General features: G+C 43.8%; 2 protein-coding genes across 9 annotated transcripts in view; both read right to left on the reverse strand.

Moving 5' to 3' along the window:
• Window positions 1–5,457, reverse strand: part of TRAF5 (TNF receptor associated factor 5) — a 37,885-nt gene extending 32,428 nt beyond the window's left edge. Inside the window, exon 1 of one of the 3 annotated variants that reach the window (XM_077813794.1) lies at window positions 5,338–5,457. The gene's annotated coding sequence lies outside the window, so the exon portion shown is untranslated. Of the gene's footprint in view, window positions 1–4,560; window positions 4,593–5,337 lie in introns of those variants that run through there. The other 2 variants (XM_077813795.1, XM_077813793.1) reach the window with 2 other exon arrangements.
• A 3,277-nt stretch (window positions 5,458–8,734) lies between these two features.
• RCOR3 (REST corepressor 3) overlaps window positions 8,735–18,112 on the reverse strand; it is a 35,426-nt gene continuing 26,048 nt past the window's right edge. For 4 of the 6 annotated variants that reach the window (XM_077813796.1, XM_077813797.1, XM_077813799.1 and 1 more), the window contains 2 exons: window positions 12,451–12,692; window positions 8,735–12,020 (listed from right to left, as the gene is read on the reverse strand). In XM_077813796.1, coding sequence (XP_077669922.1) covers window positions 11,682–12,020; window positions 12,451–12,692 — 581 coding nt within the window. In that variant the 3' untranslated portion in view covers window positions 8,735–11,681. The remainder of the gene's footprint in view (window positions 12,021–12,450; window positions 12,693–18,112) is intronic. The other 2 variants (XM_077813800.1, XM_077813801.1) reach the window with 1 other exon arrangement.

Below are 18,112 nucleotides of genomic sequence, written 5' to 3' on the forward strand. Positions count from 1 at the left end.
GCTTAAATAAAGACAGGAGTGGATGTGTCATTACACAAAGTAAAACTATTTCCCCATGTTTATTTCCTCCCCACTGTTCCTCACACCTTCTTGTCAACTGCTGGAAATGGCTCACCTTGATTATCACTACAAAAGGTTTTTTTTCTCTCCTGCTGGTAATAGCTCACCTTACCTGATCACTCTCATTACAGTGTGTATGATAACACCCATTGTTTCATGTTCTCTGTGTATATAAAATCGCCCCACTGTATTTTCTACGGCATGCATCCGATGAAGTGAGCTGTAGCTCACGAAAGCTTATGCTCAAATAAATTTGTACGTCTCTAAGGTACCACAAGTACTCCTTTTCTTTTTGCAGATACAGACTAACACGGCTGCTACTCTGAAACAGAGAAGGGGGAGTGTATTGGGACAGAGGCAACAGAGAGAAGGGGCAGGAAGAGAGAGAAGAGAAGGAAGATGAGAGATAAAGAAAGGTCATAATACTAGTTCTTTTTTAAAAACATTCTTAAATGGAAGTGCATCAGGGCCAAAATAAGGTCTCACTTTTGCAAACAGATGAGTCGACCATCGCAGTTTTTGTAAAACTGGGGTCTTAGTGATAGGCTATAATCTGCCTATTAACTCACTGAGAGCTACTATACAGGGATTCAACTGATTTGCTCATCACCATCCAGTGCAAGGCCTAAAAGATTTTTGTTTTTAAATTTTCACCACTCTTGGCAATTTGATTTGTCCTGAAAGGACTATTTTAATCAGCATGTGAATAGAAACCCCAGAATCAACTCCGCTTATTCATTTGAATTACTACAATAAAAGTTAAACTCTTATCTTAATTCACCCCCACAAAAGGTTGCCCCCCCTCCCATGCTCAATTACATTATTAATAAAAGGAGTACTCACAGCACCTTAGAGACTAACAAATTCATTTGAGAATAAGCTTTCGTGAGCTACAGCTCACTTCATCAGATGCATGGCTCTCAGATCACTCCTCCTTCATGAGCTCTCTTTCTTATTCAGTCACACCACTATGTCTGACGTGATTAAGAAATAAGACTGAACTTTTAGCAGTAAGAGACTATCAAATGTCTGAGAGCAGAAGTGATTTTCAGCGACCATCTGAAATCGCTACTGGCAGCAGTGGTGACACCGAAGATTGGCTGCTCTTAAAATAAAGGGGAAATATTAGCTTAAAAAAAACCAAACAATCTGAAGAAAATCAGATAGTCCATCTTCAAAATACTGTGCATGGTAAACAGAGAAGGATGTTAAACAAATATGCTTTCTTATTAAACATCATACATCCTGTATGATTAGAGGGCTATAATTTTACTATCAATCATTTAGAGAGCAAATGCAAGCCAGCTGTTTTGAACCAAGCCCTCTCCTTAGCAGCCAGCACAAGCCATTTGACTGGGCACCAGGGACCTCTGCTGGGAGAAGGGGAACGAATCCTTTCTGCAGACTGTGGAGCAGGGACAGACGCACTCTGTGGAGGCAGCTTTACTGTTTTGTACTTCAGGGGACTTAACATTTAGATCAACAGTTCTAAACCCACAGTCCAATTAGCACACAGCTGCAGCCCAGCTTTGTACTAAAAAAAATTCAAAATTTGTGGCTCTAATCTGAAAGGGGGCTGGCTGAGGGGGAGACAGCATCTGGCAGCCTGCATGAGCGCTCCTGCCAGCAGAGGGCTGGTAAGTGCCCCAGGGAGGCAGGAGAGTGGGTCTCTGGGCAGGTTTGTGGTGCGGGCTCTGAGCAGTGAGGGGGTGGGGGATGCTGCAGCACTCCTAGATTTTAGGTGGGGCTCTGCTCCTGGCCCCACGCCTCAGGTCCTGGCTGCCGGCTCACGCCGGGTGCTCCGCTCCTGGCCAGGTGCCAGGGGTCCGGGTCCGAGACAGATCCAGCTGCTGCCCAGCCTTGCACCCAGGACTCTGCTCCTGGCCCCGCTCTCTGGAGGGGTCTCTGGGTGGGGGACGCTGGGCATAGGGGACTGTGGGGGATTTTTGCAGGGAGGGGAGGTGGCACGCTGTGGTTCTCAACCTGTGGCCCACGTAATGCACATGCGGCCCACAATGATAAATAGGTTGAAAACTACCGGTTTAGATACAGTGGCCTTACCAACCCCTCTCTCAGTGGTAGAGCCCTGCAAATCCACCTATATCGTTTTTGCAGATCGGATGCTGATACAAATGTTGTGTCCGTGCAGAGCTCTACTCATTGGGAAGGAAGATCCTACATCTGGCTTCTTTCTTGAGTGACCGCCTCTGGCCGGCCCTGGGCACAGCACAGACATGGTCCACATGGAATTACGACCACTGGGTCCTTGAGGGAGGAAGAAAAGCCGTAATACAGAGTCGGAGGACAGTGGTCATGGATGAGATTAATAGAGGTGGATTTCACAGACAATAGCAAGCAGCCCACATTTGTATGGTCATCCATTACATTTCTGATTTAAGTAGTTGCGAGACATAGCTATTATACTTAAGGAAATAGTAAACAATAGCTTATAATTATTCTTTGATCTATTATTAAGAGCCATAACCTGGCTCTTTAGGCACAAGTCCAGTTATCCCAGACTTCTACAAGGGTAACTTTGTATCTTAAACCAGAATAGGTCCCAAAATAACAAAGACTGAAAAATGCAATATGACTGGGTGTTTGTATTTTATAATGACTGAGTTGGATGAAATTTGTTTGTAGGTTGCTCTTCTCCTTGTGGTTTATGTAGTCACTAGGGGTTTTTGCATTTCTACACTACCTTCCACTAAATGATCTCAATGCAATTTACAATTAATGAACTTAATCTTACAGCACCCAAGTGAGGTAAGGAACACACACAAGGAAAAACTTAAGCATACATTTAACGTAACATACTACGAGTGTCCCCATGAAGTTAACTGGGCCCACATTGCACAGAATTCAGCATGTGCTTAAGTCTTTGCAGGACTGGGGTCTATGTACCACAATGATTTGCCAAGGTCATCCAGTCAGTAGGTAGTAAAACTGAGTACAGACCCAGATCTGCCTCCTACTTCTCTACTCTCAAACTGGATAATTCTTTTCATCTTGTGTTTTTAAGTCCACTGGACAGAGGGGTCAGTTGCTCTAGGGATCATTTCAGAGTCAGCATACCATGTGCCCCACTAAGAGTGCTAATCAGCTCAAATCATAGAGGAACTGTGCAAAGAAGTCCCCAGGAAAAAAAAATACAAATGCAAACAAGATATTTATATAGGCCAGTGCCTCCAGTACCATAAAGTGACAGAACAGCTGAAGTTTTCTGCTTATTTGTTCATTTTTGTACAGCGCTGTGCTCTTAGGCCTTCAAATAGAATGGTTTAAAAATAGAAGTGTATATTACTGTTCCCAGCCTAGAGCCCCCCACTGACCTGAATACCTTGACAGAACTATTTCTTAGTAAACAAAGCACTGCAACCTTTCGTTCACCCCACGTGTAAGAGGAAGTTATGAAAGGAAAAATGGTACTGGCTGATGCCAGGAAGCACCAGCCACATGAACAAAAAGCAAAGTAGTACAAGCTTCAATAAACGCAGTAATATTAGTGCTCCTTTCTGCCAGTTCTCAGATGGCTGACTGTACTTTACATGATCAAAGCCTCGTGCCTCACAAGTAAACACACCCCTTGCACATCTTTAATCAAGTACAATCACATCCCTCATTGCATAATACAATGCAGTAAGCTTCTCTACAATTTAAAAAGGTCAGAGCTGCTAAAAAGGCATTTGTCAAGAGAGTTCCTCCACTTTTGAATTTGCTCTCCACCTCTCATTGGCCAGAATCCAGATCTGTTAACCTTCAGGGCATGCTACAAAACACCCACATTTTCAGTTGAGCATTAGGAGGGAAGGAGGTGCACTAAGTGTTAAAGGGGAGGTATTATACCTGCCCTGGGGATCTTCTATTTTGTTGGCTGGTACTTATTCATTAGGGTGGTAAGAGAAATTTATGACGTTAGAGGTGCCCTGACGTAATTTAACACAGGAAACGGGTGCTTGTTTATGCTTTTATAAATAAAAAGGAAATCATATACTGTGGTGATGAGGGTCTTATAAACACAAAGAGAGAGAAGATAAAGAACTCTATAGTGTATTATCTGTGTTCAGGTTCTTTAAATTGACCTTGTCACACTAAAAAGAAACTTGTAAAGCGTTATAAGTGCTACATCTAAATTCATAATAAAGGAGGAAAGCACTTAGAAAGGTGTTTTAGAGAGCATTTAGTGGCTTAGCTATATTAAAGAATGACTGACAACCCAATAGGAAGCTGCTGCTTTGGCAGCTGTTAGAACTTAGGGAGTGCACACACCACAAAACCGGAGCCAGTGAATATTGCTGCAAGGAAAATTTTGCCTACTTAAATAAGGGTGCAGGCGTGTGTTAATTTAATCTAAGACGAAGGGCCCTGTACCCACGCTGGGCTGTCTCAACCCAGCAACCCTGACCCTAATTCACTCCTTCAGAGGGGCTTGAGCCCTACCAGAAAGTAACTAGGCATAAGCATTACTCCAAATGATTTTTTAAAACAACAGAACGGTACCAGAGTTGAGGTCACAATAAGTTCAAAAGGTTTCCAGTTTTGTGTGGCTCAGACCTTCCGGGAACAGAGGCATTTCCTGCCCGCGTTTCCCGCCAGCAGACAGGGACACCTGCTGCCGGGCGTTAGGGGAGCTCGAACCGAGCCAATTCCCAGCCCTGGCTATAGGGAAGAAGAAATAACGGGTACTTCCAAGCACGCAAAAGGCCAGTTCCGCAAACCCGGTGCAGCCCACGCGCTCGGTGACTTGCAGTGGGACTCCGAGGCGTGGAAGGGCGGCGCCGGCGGCCCCCGAGGGGTTCGATGCTCCCAGGCGGCCAGCCGGGCTCGCCCCGGCCGGGCCTCCCGCAGGGCGCACACCCCGCAGCAGGCGGGCGCGGGAGCGTTGCTACGAGAAGCTGAACTTTTGCATTTCCCGGCGCCGGTGCGCTGCGCCTGCCTCCGAGAGCTGCGGCGTCGCCGCCTCCCCCTGCGGGCTGCAAAGACCGGGCTGCGGAGCCAGACACAAAGACCCATAACGCCTCGGCCCAAGCCCCGCGCGAGAGCGAGCGGCACGGAGGCGGCCCCTGGCAGCCAGCCCAGCCCAGCCCAGCCCGCCGCCTCTGCAGCTGGCGCCCCGGCCCCGCGGAGACAAGGCTCGCCTCGCACGTGGGGCGGAGCTGTCAGTGCGGCCGGGCTTTGTTCTCAGCGTGCCCCGGGTCGCAGGGGCAGAGCTGCGGGGCTGCTGCCCCTCCCACCCCCGCCCGCCTGCCTGCTCGGGCCAGCTGGCGCGCTACTCACCGGCAGCAGCCGGATCCGGCTCGGCAAACTTTCCCGCCAGCCGGGCTGGCTCGGCAGCCCGAGCCCGGCCCCGTCCGCAGGGAGGCAGCACAGGGCGCGGCGAGGCTCGGGCGCGGCGATGGGAAGCGCTGGCTGCGACTCGCTGCTTTCGATTTCACGGCAACTGCGCGCCCTGCTGCCTCGGGGGTGGGGAGAGAGAGGGGCACAGCGGGGCTCGGCTCAGCTCTCCCAGAGAGGGGCGGGCCACCAGCGGGGTGGGGTTTGCAGGGTCCGGCCATCATTTACTAAGCAACCTCGTGGCTACGGCTCATTGTGGCTTTGTTCCCTACCCCTCCGCGAGCTGTGGCTCGCCTCTAGCCTCGTCCGCCGGAGGCGCTCGCAGCGTTGTCCCTGCCCGGACGGGTTAAGCCCCACAGCCGCTGGAGGGTGCAGGGAAAAGCCAAGCCCCCAGCAGCTCTCTGCGGGCTGAGTCTCCGGCATCACCCCACGCCGCAGCTGCGGGCGCGGCTAAGAGCCGGGCTACGAGCAGTAACAGCTCATGCTGTACATCGCCGGGCAGAGCGAGAAACAACGGCAAGTGTCTTAAATTATGCAAGTGCATGAGTGGGGCCTAGTTAAGGCCCCATTTCTGCAAAAGCTTAAATATGATTGTAACTTTATTCACGGTAGTCTCAGGGGACTAGGCCCATGTAAAAATTACACACCTGTTAAGTCACTGAAGCCACCAGGCCAAAATTTCAAATAGTCTTATGAAATAAATAGAAAATATTACCCATTTCCAAAATGCAACTGGCTACATGGAACACAACAAACAGTAATGCTAAACACTGGTACCATGTAGCTCCTATGATTTTATAGACAGAGCCAGACACCCACCCACTTAAAAAAAAAAATTGTACATTTCAGAAGTAAGTCAGTGGTATGTCTTCATAAATAGTACAATGCAGAAATGACACCACCACACATTTCCTAATTAAATTAAATCCACTACTAGTCTACTTTTGTTATGTGCTGTTTAGAGAATGTTCACTTCTCTTCCAGAAGTGGCTGCTTTTCAGTGCTGAAGTGCACCCAGCATACATATAGACATAGTTTTAAGATTTGTGAAACACTTTGGCAGATTTGAATGAAAGACAACAGGATAATAGTACATAGCAATGGAAAAGCGCTATCAGACCAAGCTGATTCCCCTGCAAAGGCTGAAGCAAGTTACCTGCTAAAGGAAGTAGCAAAATTAATTATTGCCCTGAATCTCATAGTAGTTCTCAGGCATGCAAAACATTGAAAGTGACTTTAGCAATCTGAAGTTAAGCATCCTTGCTGGTGGAGAATGGTACTGAGGAAGCAAGCTCTTCAAAGCGCTTCCATAGAATCATAGAATCTCAGGGTTGGAAGGGACCTCAGGAGGTCATCTAGTCCAACCCACTGCTCAAAGCAGGACTGATCCCCAATTAATCATCCCAGCCAGGGCTTTGTCAAGCCTGACCTTAAAAACTTCTAAGGAAGGGGATTCCACCACCTCCCTAGGTAACGCATTTCAGTGTTTCACCACCCTCCTAGTGAAAAAGTTTTTCCTAATATCCAACCTAAACCTCCCCCACTGCAACTTGAGACCATTACTCCTTGTCCTGTCCTCTTCTACCACTGAGAATAGACTAGAACCATCCTCTCTGGAACCCCCTTTCAGGTAGTTGAAAGCAGCTATCAAATCCCACTCATTCTTCTCTTCTGCAGACTAAATAATCCCAGTTCCCTCCACCTCTCCTCATAACTCATGTGTTCCAGTCCCCTAATCATTTTTGTTGCCCTCCACTGGACTCTCTTCAATTTTTCCACATCCTTCTTGTAGTGTGGGGCCCAAAACTGGACACAGTACTCCAGATGAGGCCTCACCAGTGTCGAATAGAGGGGAACAATCACGTCCCTCGATCTGCTGGCAATGCCCTTATGTATACATCCCAAAATGCCATTGGCCTTCTTGGCAACAAGGGCACACTGTTGACTCATATCCAGCTTCTCATCCACTGTAACCCCTAGATCCTTTTCTGCAGAACTGCTGCCAAGCCATTCGGTCCCTAGTCTGTAGCGGTGCATTGGATTCTTCTGTCCTAAGTGCAGGACTCTGCACTTGTCCTTGTTGAACCTCATCAGATTTCTTTTGGCCCAATCCTCTGATTTGTCTAGGTCCCTCTGTGTCCTATCCCTACCCTCCAGCGTATCTACCTCTCCTCCCAGTTTAGTGTCATCTGCAAACTTGCTGAGGGTGCAATCCACACCATCCTCCAGATCATTTATGAAGATATTGCTTATTGCCATCAAAAGCTTAATTTAAGGAACATTTAGTAAAAAACACAACAGGAGAAAATATTTTTTTTAAAAGGCAGGTTCAATTTTAGAGTCATCATCAACTCTGATAGTGTCCTAAGAGCTGTGCAAGTAACTTCCATGCACTTCAATATCCCTTTAATAGTATTCCTTGTAAAGCACTTAAACCTAGCTTCCCATTCTTCTCTCCATTTAAAAAAGCAAAGATTCATATTAATTTATACCAGTCTATAAATAATTTTAGCAGGACCATAATTATATTGAACTTGTTTGTCCATTACCCTTCACTTACTGTCCTGCTCTCTGAAGACAAGTGTCTTTATCATAACATCCTGTAACTACTTTTACAAACCAGAGATTCAGCTCTTACTCTTACCAATTTTCAGTTTCAGAATAAGAATTTGTAGTTTAACTACACTTAAAGTTACCCAATTTTTACATTAAAATAATAAAATGCTTGTTTTGCACACTAGTGATTTATTTTAAAGGGCTATTTGCTCTTTATTCATTTTTTTTTTTAAAAAGATTTCAGAGCAATCCCTCAAATCCCTTCATTGGTTTTCCAGTTTAACACATTCTGAAGATCCGTGCCTTTCCCAGTCTTTCCCTTATCACAAGCACAACCTATTCCTCTTATTACTCCCTTCATTTCTTTCTCTGAGCTTCACACCTTCTTTCAAGCTGCTTCCTCTCCTTTGCAAGCAAGACACACAAGCCCATACTAGTCACCTTTATACGCAAGCCACACTTTTTTCCCCAGAGTCCCTCTTACAGTTGCAATGTCACTGTGTCCATCTAGCCTCCCCCATAATGTAACGGTTGTTCCATGTTTTACTTTATATGGACTGTAAATTCTTCCAAGTAGGAACTGTCTTAGAAGTGCTATGTACACTTTTTATAGTACCAAAAGGTAATGTTCCAATTCATAATCAATGTCATTTAAAGCTGAACAACTAAGACTGGAACTTTGTGTGCCTCCATATTCCATTTCTGTGCATCAGATTATTGAACCCAGAAACACTTTGTCCAGATCAGACCTTGCACTTTTAATTTTCCCATTCATTTTGAGTAGTCGCTGTTTAGATTTCTTTATTAACTGAAAATAAACAATACAAAAGAAGAGCTGTAAAGTTATATTGTTTCTGAACAATGTAGGATACACTTTCTCTGCCAAACTTAATAAAGGTGTGCAATCATTTTATATTTCTTAAAAGTAACAAAATTAAGACAACCTGAAAATTAGTCGAGTTCATTTCCTGAACTAGTTATAAAAAGACAAAACCAGGAGATTAGTGGTATGGCAAAAACAAAATCTCCACTGAAATTAACACCATTGTATAATTTTATTTCTAATTATTAAAAAAATATAAGTGAATTTAGAAGATAATCACAGTATAAGGGCCCTAAAATTTCAGACCATTACAAGGTACATAAAAATAGAAGACACAGATTCCTTTAAAACTTTAATCCTTTGATTAAGCAGCAAGCATATCACTCTTCCAGGCAAAAACACTGTTTAAAAAACAAACTCCCACCCCCAAAACAAGACGTGCAAACTGTATGCACATATTCTGCAAAGCACACAATAAAAAGGACATCTTGCTATGTACATGTTTTTAGTACTACAACTGCTAAGGTTTCCCTCCTGTGTGCCACAGTGTACGTAAACTAAAGTACACTACACCCTTGCCCCCCAAATACAGCACCTTTGCCCAGTTACAGAATATTTAAACAGGATTAAATTGAATTACAATGTACTGAACAGTTGATAGCAGTCAGTGGTGTCCAACTGTACTGCAACACCCAACATTTTGCATACTGAAATTCTATTGACAATAGACAAGACAAAAATTAGCAAAGGTACAGTATACACACCAGGGAGACTTGATATCAATACTTAAAAAAATACTGAAAGATGCATTCTACTTAGGTAACAATTAAAATTAGATATTTATTTAAACAGTTATGTCAAAATGCACAAGACAGGGTTCTTGTCAGCCTGAAAGTCTGGAGGTCAGCCAGACTTCATGTAGTTGTTTGAGGGACCCTTTTGACCCCCAAAACAAAAGTTCCAATGATCACAAAGAACTCTTCATGGTTTTATAATGCTGCTTTTCTTTCTGGAACAGCCACTATCTAATGTCCATGTAGTGGCTGGGAATCTAATTTTGGTGTGAAAGAAAACCCCCAAAAGGGACTTCTGTACTTAGAGCTAAGAACATTAGCAGAGACAGATGTTTCAAAAAACAAAGTCTCCTAAATTTACCATTTCTGAAATGTGTTTTTATGTAGGGTTGACATCGTAACCATAATTAAGGCTACACGTCTGATTTTAATATTAAAGTTACAAATGTAGTAGGTAAAAGGCTTCTACAAGAACTTCCCTTTGCACAGATACAAGATTTCAGCAAAACTGTTAAACCGTAAAACATCAGGACAGTTGAACCACTGAATCTGTAGGAGACTGAGGATTGTAAATTCCAAATTCAAACTGAAGATCCAATTTATTTTTAAGGCCAGTCTATATTAGGCCTAGAACAGAGAGTTATGAAATTACACTTAAAATATTCAAACACTGTTCCAGCTAAAAGAGCTTCTAGAACAGTGTGGTGGTCAATATGGGTGCAGGACACAGTGTTTTAAAAGCAAACACTTTTCCATAGCTTGACCCAGTCCACACTGGTTCCCAAACAATTTGATAACAGTAACTTTAAAAACGCTTCCTTACCCAAGTTTCTGGCCTAAGTTTTTTTTAGGAGAACTGACAAACTTACAATTTCACATTTTACCTTTTTGTCACTGAAGACACAAATTATAATTTCAGATAATTTAGTTTCTCCAGTGAAGTCCCCCAACTCCTAACCAAAAAAAATTTAGAAGGATCAATAAACACCAAATGCAGACCTGCATTACTATTTAATTGTTTTGTATTTGATTTAATACAACTAAAACAAAACAAAACAAAAAAACAACCCAGATGGGGGAAGGGAAATCTGATATAACCATTTAGCCTTCTCTGAAATTAGGTTGTTTCACATAGTCCCACCGTCATAACATTTGAGGACACACTCCCCGCTAATTGGCATTACCAGTATTTTAGTTAAAGCTTTAGGTAAAGAGCAATAATACAGAGTATGTAACTCTAGATATGATCATTTACAAAGGGATTAAAAACCACTGTACTGCAACTGTAAGTGTAATAAGTGGAGTAGCCACATTAAAATAGTGGTCATTACTGGTGTTTTTCATCATCTCCTTGGACCTGGAAGTTGCTGGCACATCCACTTCCTACAATTTTGCACTAGGAAATCAGAAGCCTGGTATCAGAGGGTTTATAAGATTCGAACACATTGCTAGATTTAACACTTTTGGTACAACAGCTGAGCAGATCTTCAGATTACTCTTTCAAAAGGAGTATTTAATGAGAAAGTATTTTAAAGAAAGTAAAGTCTGTTTTGAGAAAGCTATAAAAAAAGTCTATAGTTTAAAAGTGCATGAAATACTTCTATTGTATATCTGAACTGCAGGCTAACTATTGATTCTTACACTCCTAACATAGGAAAACATAAAAATAATCCCTCACATTTATTTCTACTGTCAGTTAAGGAGTTGTCACAGTTCCTAAATCTGCCAGACTCTTTGCATCCCTGTACTAAGATGTTTCAATATAAAGAACTTTAATAAAATAAATAGAGTAAAAAAATCAGTTAAACAAAATCTTGGTGCACAGAACATTTATTTGCTAAAGAGATTAGCTTCCTTCGACAGTTATTTGTATGGATGAGGGCTGAACTGTAGGCATTGTTTTGCTGTACAAGTCTTCTGCACAGAAGATTCTTTTCTATAGATGGTCGTTCCTGTGGTTCCGCTGCTAAGATTATTAGCTTGCTTCTCTGTGTAAAACTGCTTCACAATACCTTGAAAGGCCTGCTCTTTTCTCCCCTTCATTATTTGAGAAAAGTGGACACTGATAAAATTTTATCGAAGGAGTTATGATAGTTCTGACCTATTTCACTTCTTTAGTGCAGAGTGGACTGTGATTCTGTCTGAATTCCAATAAGTGAGGGTGGCTGTTGGCCACTGACTGTGGATAATACCGGCCTTGGATTTAGACGAGGAGGCATAGAATTAGCTGGGCGGATAAGTGGTGGTGGGGGCTGGTTTAGGGTTGGTCTTGGCTGAATAAATCGAGCCTGTTGCTGAAGTGGTGGAGGCTGACGATGGAGAGCAGGAGCAGCTGGAAGTGTTGGACGAAGTAATGGAGGAGGCTGGTTCAAAGTTGCTACCGGGGTTGCTGGAGCAGATGCCTGTGCAGGAGGCGAAGGGCCTAAACCCTGAGTGATCTGCGTGGCTTGTCCCTACACAAAGACAAAATGGAATGTAAAAAGAGCCATACTGTCCAGAACAAAATGCAGTTTGGGTTGCCAGTGTCCACTATCTAGAAAGCACAAGCTTTTTTTGACATTGAAAAAACAAAAGTTACCAAGCATTTTAATTTCTAAATTGCTGAATAGCGCAACGAAAAAATAGAATATTGATGAAACAATACAGTTCTCTTTTCTAGAATCAGGTATCTTCCTTTTTTTAAAATTTTCATTAACAGTAAATACAGTCATAAGAAATTCACTATTAGAGGCCCAGTCCTGTTCCCAATGAAGCTTATCAGATCAAGATCAGGCCTTCAAGTACACTAGTGTATCACAATCAGATTAACCTTACATTATATTTCACTGAATTAAATGCTATTCCTCAACTCATGCTTACTAATACGTGATACACAAAACACACCTCATCTTCTTCATCAGTGCTCTTTCCTGATGGCACATTAGAAGTATTTTTTGTGTCCTCCCCTAAAGTAGAAGCATCACCATTAGAAGCCAGGGTTCCTTGTTCAGCTTCCCATTCCTGCAACACCTCCTCTAAGTTAAACCGACGCCTGTAGTTTACAAAGAAGTTCTTCACTTGGCCAACAGTCTTGTTGCCAATTACATCTGCAATAGCTTGAAAATCTTTACCATATTTGCGTACACCTGAAAGGCAAAGTAAATAATACACCTGTGAAGGACCGGTCAAGCACAGCTATTTGTGAAGTATGTATACAAATATGGCCTTTGGGGCCTACAGCTAAGGGCTCACTTTAATTTTAAGAACACCTCCATTAGAAGGTAGACTATAGCTTCCGTTTAAAATAAATAAATAAATAAAAACCAAACAAATCAAAAAGATTCCCAAAAGCCACAATGACTCTTCCTTGCAAAGATAGCCTTGAAAGTATAAATTATTCACTAGGGTAAGGGTTTGTCACTGATTTTTCTAAAGATCCTGGTAATTGATAGGGCCCTCCCTACAGCCACACACGGCTGGTCTCTGATGTGTGAAATAGACCATTTGATATTTTTGGAGGGGGAGAGAACAGTACTCTGTGAGCTTCAACTGATGGTTACAGGTCTTCTTTGTAGGCTTCCCCCAGCTAGCTGCATGCTAAGCTAGCTCCTTTCCCAAAAACCCATGTGGCATCTGACTGAAAGGAGCAGCAGAATTCAATAGCATGAGTCTACTGACTCAGCCCAAGGCAGAGCCAGGACATTAGAATTCTAATCCTGGCTCTGACACTTCCTTTGTGCCCTAAGGGGAACAGGCTAACAGCCTGTCATTTAGCTATTTATGAAATGGGGGAACAGCCCTCTGAATATAGGACAAATTGGCACATATTCATTGGGCTTATTTGGGACAACTGCCCTTAAAAAAAAAGTGTTGGCAAAAGAGCTCTCAGCAAAAGCAGCTGAGACCCTAGGCTCCCAATGCAGGAGAATTGGAACAGTCCAACTCTTCTCCCTTCCATTCATTTTAATATCAGTCAGTTTGATTTGGGAGTGCCTCAACTTATTTCTGGTCCTCCCCAAAATCTTAAGACCGCTTTTGGCACTAGTAGGTCAAAAAAAGTTAGTTATACCCGATTTTGTGGAAAAAATGTATTTGCCCACTCAAACACAATAAGGCTGGCTCTGTATGCTTCTCTCTCCCAACACAATATACTAGCACTGAAAAATTCCATCTGAAATTTTGATATGTCAGTTATTTAAGGAATGGTAGATCAAATAAACAAAATACATGTATTTTAAATACCTGAATCAAGTTGTCTCAAAGTGAAATATTGAAGTTTACCAGTTCTCCCTCAATTCAGTTTTCATTTTCTTAAAAACAAAGATATTTGAGTCTTTCCCCTTTAAATACATTAATGAGAACCCTTGAAGTTTCTCCTCTTTCCTGTTCTCAAGGGAAAAATCCTCATGTTCTCCTGCACTCTGAAGCTTTGCTTTTAGCTACTATACTAAAAACGACGTTTTTGATCACTCAAAGAGTCCAAGAGTTTTGTACCTTTCAGACTCCAGAGACAAGGCCCGCTTGCATTTTATAGCCTGGGATAAAAATTACTCTACAGTAATCCATAAACTGGAGACAGTTATGATTTTTGCTTTCTGCTAGGGAACCTTTCATGTGTCATGAGCAAAATAAGATTTGACTTATGTAATGTGGAAAATTGCTGATGACTTTACCCATTCAGAATCCATTATACTACTTAAAGGACATGCATTTTCTCCCCCAATAGCAGAAAATTATATGCCAAATGTAATACCTCATTTCAGAAAGGTAAAGTAAAGGATACAGAAGGAGAGTTATTTATTTCAAATTAGAAAATCTGAAATGTATGCTCCTAGTAACTTGATAAAAAATGACATGACTTTGCTCTTTCTACTTTTCTTTTTGAAAAAGGGCTTCTAATATGCAGTGTCTTGTTCATCTGCAGTGAATGTACAAGAGAAAATTCAGTGCCAATAAATAGTTCAACTACAGCCGAAACTAAGCTGAAGCTTCCATTTTAACCATTAAGGGCCAAATAAAATTATGGCTGGTTCTGCACATATGTACTAGTAAGCTCCTGCTCCCCCCGTAGAGATCTGCAGGGGGGAAAAAAAACAAACTGGCTGCAGGGAGACAGAGTGTGCAAGAGGGAGCAGTAGGGTCTTTAAAGAGGGTAAGTCTGGGCAAGACACTGTGCTCTGTGCACTGACAATGGCAGGGGATGAGAGAGAAAGACGTGCGATATAGCTACACCTTTTCAAAGTATGCTCCCTCCAGTACTCAGTCTTTTGCCTGTCATAATAGAAGGCCAGGTCCACACTACCACTTACTTCAGTAGAATTTCATCGCTCAGGGGAGTGAATACACCATCCTCCTGAGCAACGTAAATTATACCTACCTAAGCGCCAGTGTGGACAGCGCTAGATCAGTGGGAGAGATTCTCCTGCCAACATAGCTACCGCCTCTTGCAGAGGTGGATTTATTATGCCAATGGGAGAACTATCTCCCGTCGGCATAGAGCATCTTCGTCAGACATAGTGCTTCTAGTACAAATGAGCTCTAACTCACACGGATGATTAGAAGACCCATTGTGACTTACTTAATGAATTCTGCAAATTGGTAAGTGAACAAAAGGATAACAAAATGAAATGCATTTCTCTCATTTGACCACTGAGGTTCGGGTTCCTTTTGGATTCCTTTTAGCATACTAGTAAGTATCCAATAGTGTTACTGAGATTGATTTATACAAGACTTCAGTACAGCACTCTTAAATCTTCATTGGGAGACACAGAAAACCTAACATACTGACAAAGTTCCTTTCAAGATAAATATATACTATCAGCTTTCTAGGTCATATAACTGCAAACTGGTGCACAGACTACTCATCATTACAAAATCAAGTTTCAAACACTACCGTAAGTTATTTCCTAAAGCTTTCCTCCTCTCCGCCCAGGAGACTGATTAAGCTTGATAACTTGCCTAGTCTTATAAAATGAAGCTCAAAAAGTAGAAGCTCTAGTCCCAGACCGGAAGTCTACATGGCAATGAAACAGCCCTGCAGCCCAAGCCCGAGTTGGCTGGCATAGGCCAGCTGTGTGCTTTTCTTTGCTGTGTAGACATACCCTAAAAGGCAGCACATCCTTAGGAGTGAAGTTAAGCCATGATCTGGCACAGAACTTAAGAGTTCAGCACCTGAGTATCCCCATTAAAACTAATGCTTTGCCAGTTTGGGGCCTTAGTGCATGGCATGGCTAAGTAGTATTCAGCATATCACTGTACAGTCATTGGACTAGAACTGAAATTGTTGCAGACAATAGATTAGAAGGGCAATGGGAGTGGATGCTCCAGCATGGCAGCGGGAAGCACAGGCCACTGGCTGCACAGAGGTGGGGGATCACTCTGCAGGCCCCCGCCCCCTTTGGGATACGGAGTCGGCAGTGAGGCTGCACCTGATCCTGACACAGTGCAAGGGCAATGCCTGACCCAGAAACACTCTGGAACCCTGCCCTTTCATGCCAGCAGCAAGTGAGAGGGACAGAGTCTCGCATGCAAGCCCAGCCCTGCCACCTGATCCAGGTGTGGGGCAAGCAGGCTCAGCCCAGCAAGATCCAAGTGTGGAGGGATCCAGGTGTGGGGTGAGTGGGCTCTGTGTGGGGCAATTTGGGTGTGGGCAGTTTGGTGGGAGGCCCAGGTCTGGGTGTGGGGGGAATCTGGATGCACAGGGGCTCGTTGGAAAGTCAAGGTGCAGGGGGAATGCGACTCAGCAGGGGGATCTGAGTTCAGGGGGTCTGGGAGTCCGTGTGCAGCTCAGTGGGATGGGGCTTGGCAGGGTGGGTGAAGGGTCTAGATCAGTGGTTCCCAAACTTCAACAACCCGCGAACCCCTTTCACTAAAATGTCAAGTCTTGTGAACCCCACCCTAAAAATGATTATTTCCAGGGATTTTCTCCCTTACCTCAGCATAAATTATAAAAGCAGTGATCTTGGAAATATAAAATGTGTTTTTAAGACATGATTATTACAGACTATTTATTATTAGTTATCATTACAGTATTTTTATTACATTATGAAAACAGCAACACTCTTCCAAGATCTCACTTTTGTAGCTTGTATCAGTTTTGATTAAGCCTGTTAGAAGACAAGGCTCCTATCAGAGGTGCCAGTAGAAAAAAGGGGTACGGGGGCACCTCCGGAAGAGGGGGGGGCCCACAGGGGCAGCCGGGAAAAAAGGGAAGGGACCCGCGGAGGGTGGTCGTGCTGACACGGGGGCAGCATATGACCCTCACTGCCCCTCCGTACTGGCACCTCTGGCTCCTATGTTTCATCAAGGAGTATCAGATGTGAAACAGCATGAAGCCAAATCAGGTATTTAAGAAGCCAAAGAGTTCCTCCTACACAAGCATTCAGGTCTTGAGCAGTCCAGGCAAACAAACAAACCTTAAACTTGTTCTTCATGATAATTTAAGAACACCAAAAGCAGCCTATTTAATTTTAAAAACAGCAAAAAATATCCACCTCCCTTTCTATTTCATATAAGGAGTCTTGAAGTTTAAATCGCCTCAGTGTGATAGATATGCTTGCTTTGATCCGCTTAGCTCTTGGAAGTCCCCAAGGGCCGATGGCCCCACGCTGCCCGGGGTCCCTATGGACAGCTCTGTCCACCATTGGGGGAAAAAATTCCCTAAGAAGTCCCTGTAACATTTCGTGAACTCCCAGGGGAACCACTGGTCTAGATGCATGGGGGTTGGGTGGATGGGGGAGCAGCTCGCTGTACAGTGACCTCTTCTCCCGCATCTGGGGAGCAATGGGGGCAGGGAGCAGGGCTGGGTTGGATCCAGCGCCAGGAGCAGCTGATGCAGGGGAAGAATAAGTCTTGTTCCCCCACAGGACTAGCAGCTGGAGTTTGGCGCATGGTAGAAGCTACTGGCCAGGTGTTGCCAGGCCTGCCCCTTTCTGGCTCCAGGCACATCGTGATAGCAAATGAGAGGGACAGAGTCTTGTACGCACACCCAGTCCCAACCCCTGAGGTGGTGATTTACATCTTCCCTGGCTGCTCCCGATGCCCAAACCAGACGGCCTGTTAATCAATTATTCTGCAGGGAAAGAGTAAAATCTGTAGGGGACATGAATTCTGCTCTTGCACAGAATTCCACCTTTAGTCCCAGAGCCAATATGCCAGTGATGCCTTATCTTTTCCCATCATGCCCCCCCGACCAGTAATGAAATCTGTCCACATTCCCCCTCCATTACTGTACAGTTGGCTCAGCAGCAGAGCTTGGGCTGACGGCGGAGCTGGGGGTAGAGGGCTGGGTGGTGCTCCCTCCCAGTCCCCCATGAGAGCTGGCCTGGGCCCTGCCACATGCCCCCCCGGCGAACGTTCCTTGGCGCCTGAGGGCCACTGCAGTATACAGAGTGAAACATTCAGAAAGATAGTTTGCAGTGATCTTATTTGGGTCATATTTCCTAAGCATGGAATAGTTCTCGTACTTTATGTACTTGCAGCAACTTGATTTCAGAAAGTTAGTGTCACGACAATACAACTCTTCAAGTTAGTGTCATGCCCCCATCATGCTCCATCAAATGTAATG

Source organism: Eretmochelys imbricata, chromosome 3 (genome assembly GCF_965152235.1).
Source record: "Eretmochelys imbricata isolate rEreImb1 chromosome 3, rEreImb1.hap1, whole genome shotgun sequence".
Classification (NCBI taxonomy): Eukaryota; Metazoa; Chordata; order Testudines; family Cheloniidae; genus Eretmochelys; species Eretmochelys imbricata.